Genomic DNA, 12,435 nt, shown 5'->3' on the forward strand with positions numbered 1-12,435 from the left:
TTAAGGTATAAACTGCTTTTAAAGTTGATTTTTCTTTTTTTTTCCATTTATTTTTATTAGTTGGAGGCTAATTACTTTACAATATTGTAGGGGTTTTTCTTAGATGAAATAATGCTTTAGAAATTATTAGTAAGGGAAAGCCTTGTTTGTTGATATTTGGTTGTGTGATTTCTTTGTAGATATGAATGAACATAGCTCTAGGAGTCACAGTATATTTCTTATTAATGTAAAACAAGAGAACACGCAAACGGAACAAAAGCTGAGTGGAAAACTTTATCTGGTGGATTTAGCTGGTAGTGAAAAGGTAAAATCTTTATATTCCGATGGAAGCATTTTTAATGAACGTAGCTCAGATTTGGGCTTATGTATTTTCATTGTTAAATCTTGAAAAAGTGTATCAAACTGGGTTTGGTAGTATTTTTGAGAGATATAAGCATTTATGCCAGTGTTTCGTCATTGCAAATGACTGTCATTTAGGCCATAATCCAATTCTGTCGATAAGTGTTATCCTTGACGTATATGTATGCTTTATGGATAATGTGTTGAATTTATGTCATTAAGAATTTTACTAGGTATCTATCCTTTTCCTAATTTTTGGTGTCTGTTGTATTCACGCTGGCAATGGCCTCCCTCTAAAAACTGTCCATTAGTTACTCCTTTGGATTTCGCTGTACTCCTTTTGGAGGATTGCTGCTGCTGCTGCTAAGTCACGTCAGTCATGTTTAATTATTGTAGTCCTATACAGTCTGATTCTGATTTTTGTCAAAATCAAAATAAGTTCAGATGTCTTAATACTGACCTATGTGACCTTTTTTTGTTGTTTGTTCTGCTGATTTTTTTTTCTGATTGAAATAACATACCTGCTCCCTTCTACACAAAAATCTTAACACACATCCTTCAAAGTCTCTCTCTAATTTTGCAAATACTGAGAAGCTGCTTCTTTAGGAATCATTGCTGACATATTTGTTATCTTTATGTATTTTACATTTTTTTAATAGAAGCAAGTTTGCTTATATAAAATTGATACATGTAAATTCAGTCTCTCTCTAACCATCACAACATCAACATTGTGCTTTAGTAAACTTTTTAGTTTCGTTTTCCCACTGCATCAAAGGGGGTTAACAAATTAGTTAAGCTGTCAATACAAATCTACATGTAAATTGGTTGATTTCATGAGCACACCTAAAAATAAAATTTGGTATCTCCTTAATCCCATTTTTATCATGTAAAAAAGACCAAGGTCTCAGAAAACTCATACTTGATAAATACTGATAGCTTAAAGTAAATACTGGGGCTTCCCTTGTGGCTCAGCTGGTAAAGAATCTGCCTGCAATGTGGGAGACGTGGGTTCAGTCCCTGGGTGGGGAAGATCCCCTGGAGAAGGAAAAGGCTACCCACTCCAGTATTATGGCCTGGAGAATTCCATGGCCTGTATAGCCCATGGGGTTGCAAAGAGTCGAACATGGCTGAGTCACTTTCACTACTACTACTAGAGTAAATACTTGACAAACAAAGTCTTGAAGCTTTCCCTTTTCTTTTTACTAGTTATTGATGACCTCTGAACATTTTAGAAAGTTAGAATCACTGAAACATAATTTTGTTTCATTCTTTTGCAATCTTATGTATAGGTTAGTAAAACTGGTGCTGAAGGTGCTGTGCTGGATGAAGCTAAGAACATCAACAAGTCCCTTTCTGCTCTTGGAAATGTCATTTCTGCTTTGGCTGAGGGTAGTGTGAGTACACTTGTTTTCTATTTCCCTGTTATCTAATGGGGAGTTAAACACAGATAACATACATATGTGTAGATGTGAGTGAGAGGGATTCACTGAATGAATAGGTGTGAATAAGTTGTCTTTTAAGGATTTATTTTATAATATTAGTGTGTGTATCCTAATTCCCATTTTAATACTACTACATATTTTATTACTGAGAAACCCATTTGTCTTCTTTGGTTTTTTGTTTGTTTTTGTATGTAGACATATGTTCCATATCGCGATAGTAAAATGACGAGAATCCTTCAAGATTCCTTAGGTGGGAACTGTAGAACCACTATTGTAATTTGCTGCTCTCCTTCATCGTACAATGAATCTGAAACAAAATCTACACTCCTGTTTGGTCAGAGGTTTGTTTTTGTTAAGAAAATATAAAGTCTAAATGTAGATAGGCATTTCACTTATTAAATCTAGGAAAGTTTCAGGATAGATATATTCAAATCAGTGTGTATTATTAGTGTGTTAGAAAACATTAAAGTTAAGTGTTAACTTGAGTCAGGTTTATGTGAGAAGCTTCAGTTCAGCATTAAACAAAACATTTGAATCAGATAATAAAGCAAAAACCTGAGGGATATGATCATATGTTAAGCCTATTGACATATGTGACCTGTTTAAATAATGGGATAACTGCATATGAGGTGGTTAGCTGAGGAAAATCAATAATGATGACTTGGACTGTCATTGATAATTGCTTTTCTTAATTCTGCCTTACAAATGAATTAGAAAAATAATGGGCCCATTTTTTTTTTTCTTATCAGGTTGCTGGTTTTTTTTTTTTTTTAATCTATTCAGAGGTGATGTAACTGACCCAAATATAATGGGTTGTGAATAAACACTATACTAAATACAGCTCCTAGAATTTAGTCAGAGATAACTAGACAAGAATAGTTAAATTACCTAGCCACATATGCTTATATTACAGAGATATAGATATCAATTGAAAATAATTAAGTCACATTCTTCCCCTCTTCCCCCAACTACTTGTCTTAGGGCCAAAACAATTAAGAACACAGTTTGTGTTAATGTAGAGTTAACTGCAGAACAGTGGAAAAAGAAGTATGAAAGAGAAAAAGAAAAAAATAAGACCCTCCGGAACACCATTCAGTGGCTTGAAAATGAACTCAACCGATGGCGTAATGGTAATAACTTACAAATTTGTTGTTTAGGGTTTGTGGAATAGAGATTCAGAGCTATTTTATAAATTTGAGACTCTGATATAAATGAAAATAACAACATATTAGGGATCATCAAATAAAAATGAATAAAATGTTTTACTTTAAATTCTGATTTTACCTGGAATAATAAATAGAGGCATAAAAGCCAGCTAGCTGGCTATTGAAGTCTCAAGATGGCAAGATGTTTAGCTTAGAATGAAATCAATTAAAAATACAAGATTTGATGACTGGCTTTAGAAGATAAAGGGGAGCATCAAAGATAATTCCAACTTTTCAGATCTCAGGGACTGAGCAGATAAAGTTGATAAGAGCTGCTGAAATTGAATAAAATTAAAATTAATTTTAGACAGGTGGGTTTTGTTCACCATTCTGTTGTCTTTATTTTAGGAGAGACAGTGCCTATTGATGAACAGTTTGACAAAGAGAAAGCCAACTTGGAAGCTTTTGCAGTGGATAAGGATATTACTATTACCAATGATAAGCCAGCAGCCACAATTGGAGTTACTGGAAACTTTACTGATGCTGAAAGAAGAAAGTGTGAAGAAGAAATTGCTAAACTGTACAAACAACTTGATGACAAGGTAAGTATTATTTGTGTTCTCTTTTGTCTTAGAACATTATTGACATATTTGTATTTTCTAATTTCAGTATTAATGGGTCCTCATGACCTATGTACATACTGCTTGGTTTCTGTAACTTTTTGAAGATCATTGTATTAACAAAAAATATAAAATGACAATTTCTGTTTCTATGCAGAAACTGTGTATGAGGCATACCTTTCTTCCCTTTCTCTTTAAGCTGAGAGAACTTTCAAATTTGATGTGGATTTTTGGAGAGCCTTAATGAAATGACCTTTTAGAATCAGCTCTCTGTGGCGCTAATGATAAAAATGATGCAAGAGATTAGACTGAGGGAACAGAATCAAGTGGAAATACTGTCTTCTACTTTGATGATATCAGTAGTATGAAAAATAGCACAATTATGAACCAAATAAAAGAATGGGAAAAACAACAGTAAAAAGACTAGAAAAAATTGTTCTGGTGTTGTCTTTGTTTTTTTCTTAGTAAGTGATGTTTTTAATGTATTTCAAACAGGGATGGTAGGTAGGTTTGAAGTGGCTACATGGCATTATTTTCAGTAATAGCTTTAAACATGTTTATTATTTTTAGCATTTAAAGTATTTTGTGAATAACTTTCATAACATAAGCTTTTTTTTATTGCATGATAAGGATGTTACAGTTATTGATAATTGAAAGAAGCTCCATTTGTTTCAACATCTTTCTAAGACAAGCAATTAGAATAAGCTATGTCAAATTTGGAGAAAACAACTTTGAAATACTGGGGAATGGGTAGTAATCTTACAGTTTGTGTTAGGAAACAGAACCAGCTTGTGAGCTATTCTATTAACTTGTAACTGAAAATTCTAGGATGAAGAAATTAATCAACAGAGCCAATTGGTAGAAAAACTGAAGACACAAATGCTGGATCAGGAAGAGGTAAATTGAATACTCCTTCCAGAAAAGCTGTATAGTTTGTCATTGTCCCTTAAAAGATGAAGGCGCCTACAGCGCTCAGTACATACTCCAGTACATTAACAAAATTTTTGAATATGTCCATGCTTCACTGTGGATATCCTATGGGAGTAGTACATCATACAGACAGAAGCAAAGATTGACGACTTCACGCTTTTTGGGGTTGGGTTTTTTTGGTGTTTTTAAGTTTGAGTTAAGTCTAACTGGAGGAGAGGATGATTTTCTTTTTTTGCATTTATTCTTTAATATACATCTCCTGGGCATTTCAACTCTGTCTTTTGCTTTCCTTGTACAGTGCTTTGTCTTATTCTCCCCCAAACATTTCTTACTGATCCTTGGATTGGAGTAACCTTAGGTTCCCCCTCCCTTTATGAAAAGTATTTCCACATGGAAATGATGAGGGAAGGAGTATAAAAAACACTTAAACACCGATATATGTCTAAAGGGATTATTAAAGAAAATACTGATTTCTGAATCACATTGGCTTTGTTTTTAGTAATTCATACTTAAGTGTATGACTTTTATCATGGAAATGAGAATATCAGTGAATAAGGTTCTTTTTTACTCCACCAGTTCTACCCTCCTGTGACCTGTTTTTCATTTCTGTGATCTTCACTTTCATCTTGTTTCTTTCAAGTTCCTCCTCTCTAGTTTGTCACTTTGGACCCTCATTTTACCTTACTTGGTGGTCAGTTCAGTTCAGTAGCTCAGTCAGTTGTGTCTGACTCTGTGACCCCATGAATCGTAGCACACCAGGCCTCCCTGTCCATCACCAACTCCTGGAGTCTACCCAAACCCATGTCCATTGAGTCAGTGATGCCATCCAATCATCTCATTCTCTGTCATCCCCTTCTCCTCCTGTCCTCAATCTTTCCCAGCATCAGGGTCTTTTCCATTGAGTCAGCTCTTCGCATCAGGTGGCCAAAGTATTGGAGTTTCAGCTTCAACATCAGTCCTTCCAGTGAACATCCAGGACTGATCTCCTTTAGGATGGACTGGTTGGATCTCCTTGCAGTCCAAGGGACTCTCAAGAGTCTTCTCCAACACCACATTTCAAAAGCATCAATTCTTTGGCGCTCAGCTTTCTTTTTGGTCCAACTCTCGCATCCCTACATGACTACTGTAAAAACCATAGCCTTGACTAGACGGACTTTTGTTGACAAAGTAATGTTTCTGCTTTTTAACATGCTGTCTAGGTTGGTCATAACTTTCCTTCCAAGGAGTAAGCGTCTTTTAATTTCATGGCTGCAGTTGCCATCTGCTATGATCTTGGAGCCCCCAAAAATAAAGTAGCCACTGTTTGCACTGTTTCCCCATCTATTTCCCATGAAGTGATGGGACCAGATGCCATGATCTTAATTTTCTGAATGTTGAGCTTTAAGCCAACTTTTTCACTCTCCTCTTTCACTTTCATCAAGAGGCTTTTTAGTTCCTCTTCACTTTCTGCCATAAGGGTGGTGTCATCTGCATATCTGAGGTTATTGATATTTCTCCCAGCAGTCTTATTTCCAGCTTGTGCTTTCTCCAGGCCAGCGTTTCTCATGATGTACTCTGCATATAAGTTAAATAACAGGGTGACAATATACAGCCTTGACATACTCCTTTCCCAATTTGGAACCAGTCGGTTGTTCCATGTCCAGTTCTAACTCTTGCTTCCTGACCTGCATACAGGTTTCTCAAGAGGCAAGTCAGGTGGTCTGGTATTCCCATCTCCTTCAGAATTTTCCACAGTTTATTGTGATCAACACGGTCAAAGGTTTTGGCATAGTCAGTAAAGCAGAAGTAGATGTTTTTCTGGAACTCTTTTGCTTTTTTGATGATCCAGCGGATGTTGGCAACTTGATCTCTGGTTCCTCTGCCTTTTCTAAAACCATTTTGAACATCTGGAAGTTCACGGTTCACATATTCTGAAGCCTGGCTTGGAGAATTTTGAGCATTACTTTGCTAGCGTGTGAGATGAGTGTAATTGTGCGGTAGTTGAGCATTCTTTGGGAATGCCTTTCTTTGGGATTGGAATGAAAACTGACCTTTTCCAGTCCTGTGGCCATTGCTGAGTTTTCCAAATTTGCTGACATACTGAGTGCAGCACTTTCACAGCATCATCTTTTAGGATTTGAAATAGCTCAACTGGAATTCCACCATCTCCACTAGCTTTGTTCATAGTGATGCTTCCTAAGGCCCACTTGACTTCACATTCCAGGATGTCTGGCTCTAGATGAGTGTGAGTGATCACACCATTGGGGTTATCTGGGTCGTGAAGATCTTTTTTGTACAGTTCTTATGTGTATTCTTGCCACCTCTTCTTAATATCTTCTGCCTCTGTTAGATCCATACCATTTCTTTCCATTATTGAGCCCATCTTTGCATGAAATGTTCCTTTGGTATCTCTGATTTTCTTGAAGAGATCTCTAGTCTTTCCTATTCTATTGTTTTCCTCTATTTCTTTGCGTTGATCACTGAGGAAGGCTTTCTTATCTCTCCTTGCTATTCTTTGGAACTCTGCATTCAAATGGGTATATCTTTCCTTTTCTCCTTTGCTTTTCGCTTCGCTTCTTTTCACAGCTATTTGTAAGGCCTCCTTAGACAGCCATTTTGCTTTTTTGCATTTCTTTTTCTTGGGGATGGTCTTGACTCCTGTCTCCTGTACAGTGTCACGACCTCCGTCCATAGTTCATCAGGCACTTTGTCTGTCAGATCTAGTCCCTTAACTCTATTTCTCACTTCCACTGTATAGTCATAAGGGATTTGATTTAGGTCATACCTGAATGGTCTAGTGGTTTTCCCTACTTTCTTCAATCCCCTTCAAAAAGGGGATAATTGAAAAGTGGTCCTTTGAGGTTCGTTCCGGGGATTGGAGCAAAGACTGTATAACTTCAGTAAGTGGTATCTGAAAAGTGAAAGTGTGAGTCAGTCAGTTGTGTCCGACTTTGCAACCCCATGAACTATACAGTCCGTGGAATTCTTAAGGCCTGAATACTGAGGTGGGTAGCCTTTCCCTTCTCCAGGGGATCTTCCCAACCCAGGGATTGAGCCCAAGTCTCCTGCACTGCAGGTGGATTCTTTACCAGCTGAGCTACAAGGAAAGCCCAGGAAATGTCTGCCACCAGTCAGATTAATCCTGGTTGAATCATATTATTTGTTTCAACTCTAGTATCATTGTTTATCAAAGGGGCACTGGTATCATTTGCATAATTCTCCATTTATATTGTTCTGTCCACTTTACAGGACAGTTGGCGTCCCTGGCTCCTACTTCTAAGTGGCATTAACACTCTACCCCATTAGAAAACTCCTACAAATTCCAGATGCCCCTACTTCAAAGCAACTGACCTACATGATGGCAGTATCCTCCTAAGAGTTTATTGGCTTCTTGCAGTTTAGATTTTATTTGCTGATACCATGTTTTCCTCAGACATAGCTCAGATGCCACCCTCTGTTGCCAAAAGAAAACGTAAACTTTTAAAGCATCTTCTGATTTCTTTCTTTTTCTGTGCGCACTGTTAGGAGCCTTGTGTGTCTTTTTCTTTCTGTTAGTGTGCACCTGACAATAATTTTCCTATTCTAGCCTCCTTCTCCTTGAATATCCGTCCAGAAATATCTTTGTCATGTCCTGTCTCCATTATGGCTCCATTTCATTATGTATTGCATTCGTTTGTGTATCTGTCTTCCACTAGATTTTTTCCATCTCCCACAGTGTTAAGCACAGAATGTGCACACAGTAGGTATTCAGTAAACCTGTTGAATGAATAGATGTTACCATATGTAGTAATATCTACATTTCATTCCGTTTTTGGCTAGCAAGTGATAAAAGGTGTTGTTGTTTTTTTTTTTTAAACTTGTTTATGTTTTAAAAACCAGTTACTCAGTGTACTTTGGATAAAATAGATATTTTTATTCCTTCCTACAGCTTCTGGCATCTACCCGAAGAGATCAAGATAATATGCAGACTGAGCTGAATCGCCTTCAGGCAGAAAATGATGCCTCTAAGGAAGAAGTAAAGGAAGTTTTACAAGCCTTGGAAGAACTTGCTGTCAACTATGATCAGAAGTCTCAGGAAGTTGAAGACAAAACTAAGGAATATGAATTACTTAGTGACGAGCTGAATCAGAAATCGGTAGGGTACAGTTCTCTTTCTTAATACTTTAGTAAAGTATTCTTAATTGAAAAGTTACCTAAGTAAATTATTTCTGTAAAAGCTCAAGACTGATAGCATAGATTTTTCCAAGAACTCAAGTGTCAACTTTATTTATTTCCTCCCATATATGAAGCTTTAAGGTAGAGGAAGAGGGTTAGTTTTTTAGTTTCTAAAGATCTATTAATATGTAATTAAAGTGGTATTTTAATTGGCTACATGTTGACTGCTGCTGCTGCTAAGTCACTTCAGTCATGTCCGACTGTGTGCAACCACATAGATGGCAGCTCACCAGGCTCTCCCGTCCCTGGGATTCTCCAGGCAAGAACACTGGAGTGGGTTGCCATTTCCTTCTCCAATGCATGAAAGTGAAAAGTGAAAGTGAAGACGCTCAATTGTGTCTGACTCTTAGTGACCCCATATACTGCAGCCTACCAGGCTCCTCCGTCCATGGGATTTTCCAGGCAAGAGTACTGGAGTGGGGTGCCATTGCCTTCTCCCACATATTGGCTACTCCAGATAATGTTCTATTGTTAAAAGAAAAAAAATTGACTAGTTGCCTAGTAAAGTTATTAGCCAACTGTTCAAACTATGATTTTAAAAATGTGCACATAAGGAAACTAGCAGGATATATGATTTCACGTAATTTATGTTTTGTTCACTGTTAAATTTCCAATACCTGGACCAGTGTCTTCTAGGACAGTGTAATAGCTTCATCATGGTTCCCCAGGGAATGAGGATTTTTGTTTTCATCACTGTAAGGCAAGAATCACTGCCCTCCGGCAGTGATGCCAGAAATCGTATACAACTGTGACTGCTTCTGCGATATTTGGAGCATCACCATGAATGAGCTCTCTTCTTCTTAAAGTTTTGTTGTTAATGCTGGCTTCTTGTTTAGAAATCATATTTAAAGTTGGACACAGGATTAGTGCTCACTAGTTGTTTCCCTGTCATATCAAGTGTTTAAAGGAAAGCAATCAGTGCTATGAAATGACATTTTTAATAGCCTTTCTGCTCCTGGAGAAGTTCCTTTTCCCTTTTTGATCTCCCAAGTTACATTTAGCTTGAAGTTATAATTAATACCATGGAAATCAAAGTACCTTTATAACTCTTAACTGAGTTGCATCATTAGCAAACCTGATTTCTATATGGACAAATGTTAGGAGTTTCCTAAAACTCTGTAAACTGTAAGTTGGTCCTTAGCCATTGATTTCAGCCTGTATGACTGTTCTGTTTGTGTTCCAGTTTATATATGAGCACTGTATTGGTAAGGAGTTAGAAACCCCTAAAGTGGTCTGCATCTTTTTATATACTTAAGAATATTGCTGTTCAGTTGCTAGAGATATTATCTGGTAATTTGGATTTGGTAGTATATTGTAGATCAAACTGAGTGAACTCACAATCTGCTAGTTTTCAGACACTTAAGGAGATGATCAGAAGAAATGAGCAGCTGAAACAATGGTATCTTTACTAAAAAATACTGATGAAAAGTCAGTAACTTGCATTAAAAATGAAGTATATGATCTGTGACACAACAAACAGTTTTAAAGCAGCCAGATTCAGTTGAATTTTCAGAATTGTGGTGACTTTGTTGCTGGTAAGCCAGCTATTATTTTAAATTTATAATTATAGTAATTAAACTCATATAGTAATGCTACTTCACTGTCTCCTGGATAATTGCATGTATCATAGTACAAAAGTAGTAGTAATTACCAGGTGAATTCTTTTCAGAAACTAAATACTATATAAAAAGCAGATAAAACTTATCAGCCATCTAGAAGACTTATCAGTTCCATACTAACATATTTTCTCAGACTGTTTCCAAAGGTAATAAATGAAAATCAAATCTAGTTAATTTGAAAGTTTTCCATTTCTAAGTACATCCAATCTCAAAACATCCAATCTCAAAAATTTGTGAAGTAATACAAACTGTCTGCTTTTGATGGAGCTACAATATGGCTACTTTACATGGTCCTCTTAGGCCTAAAATACATTTTAAATTTGAGCTGAGAGCTAGCCCAGAACTCAGTAGAGAATTCAAGAAAATGAAAGCAGAAAATAATGGTTTTGTGAGTACTAAATGAAAATACCTGTCAATATTTGAGTTGCTCTTTCATTTAATAGATTTCACTTTTGTGTTTTGTTCTATTAGGCAAGTTTAGCAAGTATAGATGCTGAGCTTCAGAAACTTAAGGAAATGACCAACCACCAGAAAAAAAGAGCAGCAGAGATGATGGCATCTTTACTAAAGGACCTGGCAGAAATAGGAATTGCTGTGGGAAACAACGACGTAAAGGTAACTAACTACCTGAGAGTAAGCACGATTATCTGTATAGAGCTCATGCTTTCATTTTTCACAAAGTTCTTTTCATACCCATCATCTCCTCCTCCAAGACCCATCTGTAGTAGAGGGTATTAGCTTCATTTTAAATAGATGAGGAAGAGGGAGAAGATAAAGGGTGCTCAAGGAGACATGCTCAGTCAATAGCGTTTATCTGGACCACATGTTTGGTTTTCTTCTCTATGTAAAGATTTTTGCACTTAGAAATTATTGTTAATAAATTACTACACAGAAAGTGTGTAATTGAAACAATAGCTCCAGGAGTAAACTGTAAGTTAGCTTCTGGTTGCTCTGTTTAAAAAGATAAAAGGTGAGCACTGCTAATTAATTCTTTATATTTTGAAATTTTTCAGACATACAGTAGTAAACAGGACAATATTGTGAACCTTAGAGTTAATCAGTCATCAAAATTTTGCTACATTTTTTCTTTTCTAATAATCTTTTTCAGGGTGCGGATACTCGTTATATTAGCACTAGTGTGTAGTTAAAAAAAATTGCAACCTGGTAGATTTTAAAACTTAGATAAAAAATACAGACTAGACTCTTAACTGAAAAACATGCACATAACATGAAAGGTTTGTATGTTGCAGTTAGATATTTGTATGGACTTCCTTTTTTTAAAATTAAAGTCTAATTATAGTGATAAGGAGAGCAAATTTATACTTGAGTTTATAGTGAAAGCCAGGTAAGCAGCCCTGTTTAACAAGAGTTGGAAAGGAAATAAAAGCTTTCACTGTGGAGCACACTTTCCTTCTGTTGTTATTCTGAGCTGTCGTTTGTTGATGGAGGCAAGGATTCATTCTCATAATTGTGTCATTTCTTAATGCTGGCTCACCTTATCAGAACAGAAGAGCATTAAACATTGAATGATGTGACTTGCTCTTTCTTCACTGTCAGTCTGAACATCCTGCCCTGTCTTGTGTGTGGTGAAGTGTGTGAGATTGATCACGTTCTGTTGGAATCTTCCGGGATAAAAAAGTAGATTTCCTTCGTATTCTGAACACTGCAAACATGTTCAAATTTTTCTTTGTAAGTTTGTGGCTTGTTTTTAGAAAAATTCATCCATTTCATTGGAGAAGAAAATGACAACCCACTTCAGTATTCTTGCCTGGAGAAGTCCATGGACAGAGGAGCCTGGCAGGCTACAGTCCTTGGCGTCACAAAAAGTCAGACACAACTCTTTGTTGTTTTGGACACAACAAAGAGTCAGCAACACTTTTCACTTTTTTCATCCATTTCATGTTCAAATAATTTAAAAGTGAAGAAGTGGTAAAGGTAGAGAAAATAAAGAGTGAGGCTGGCTTATGTCTTGTGGCACAGCCACTGATAACCAGACATCTAAACCACTTTTGTCACTAAACCATTGTAGTATTTTGAAAACAAGTCAGACTTGCAAATAGGTTCTTTTATTTTATTTTATTTTAAATAGGTTCTTTTAAAAGAAAAAATGGATCCTCAGTATTCTTGTGTTTTGCATGTAATTCTT

The 12,435-nt window shown here is 36.3% G+C and overlaps 1 protein-coding gene across 4 annotated transcripts in view; it reads left to right on the plus strand.

The window, feature by feature from the left end:
* The window catches only part of KIF5B (kinesin family member 5B), a 46,726-nt gene that overhangs the window by 17,761 nt on the left and 16,530 nt on the right, over window positions 1-12,435 (plus strand). For all 4 annotated transcript variants that reach the window (XM_043883219.1, XM_043883215.1, XM_043883218.1 and 1 more), the window contains exons 8-15: window positions 180-304; window positions 1,629-1,733; window positions 1,977-2,122; window positions 2,763-2,911; window positions 3,335-3,528; window positions 4,375-4,443; window positions 8,384-8,590; window positions 10,761-10,904. In XM_043883219.1, the coding sequence (XP_043739154.1) occupies window positions 180-304; window positions 1,629-1,733; window positions 1,977-2,122; window positions 2,763-2,911; window positions 3,335-3,528; window positions 4,375-4,443; window positions 8,384-8,590; window positions 10,761-10,904 (1,139 nt within the window). The remainder of the gene's footprint in view (window positions 1-179; window positions 305-1,628; window positions 1,734-1,976; window positions 2,123-2,762; window positions 2,912-3,334; window positions 3,529-4,374; window positions 4,444-8,383; window positions 8,591-10,760; window positions 10,905-12,435) is intronic.

The sequence above is a fragment of the Cervus elaphus genome, chromosome 23 (genome assembly GCF_910594005.1).
Source record: "Cervus elaphus chromosome 23, mCerEla1.1, whole genome shotgun sequence".
NCBI lineage: Eukaryota > Metazoa > Chordata > Mammalia > Artiodactyla > Cervidae > Cervus > Cervus elaphus.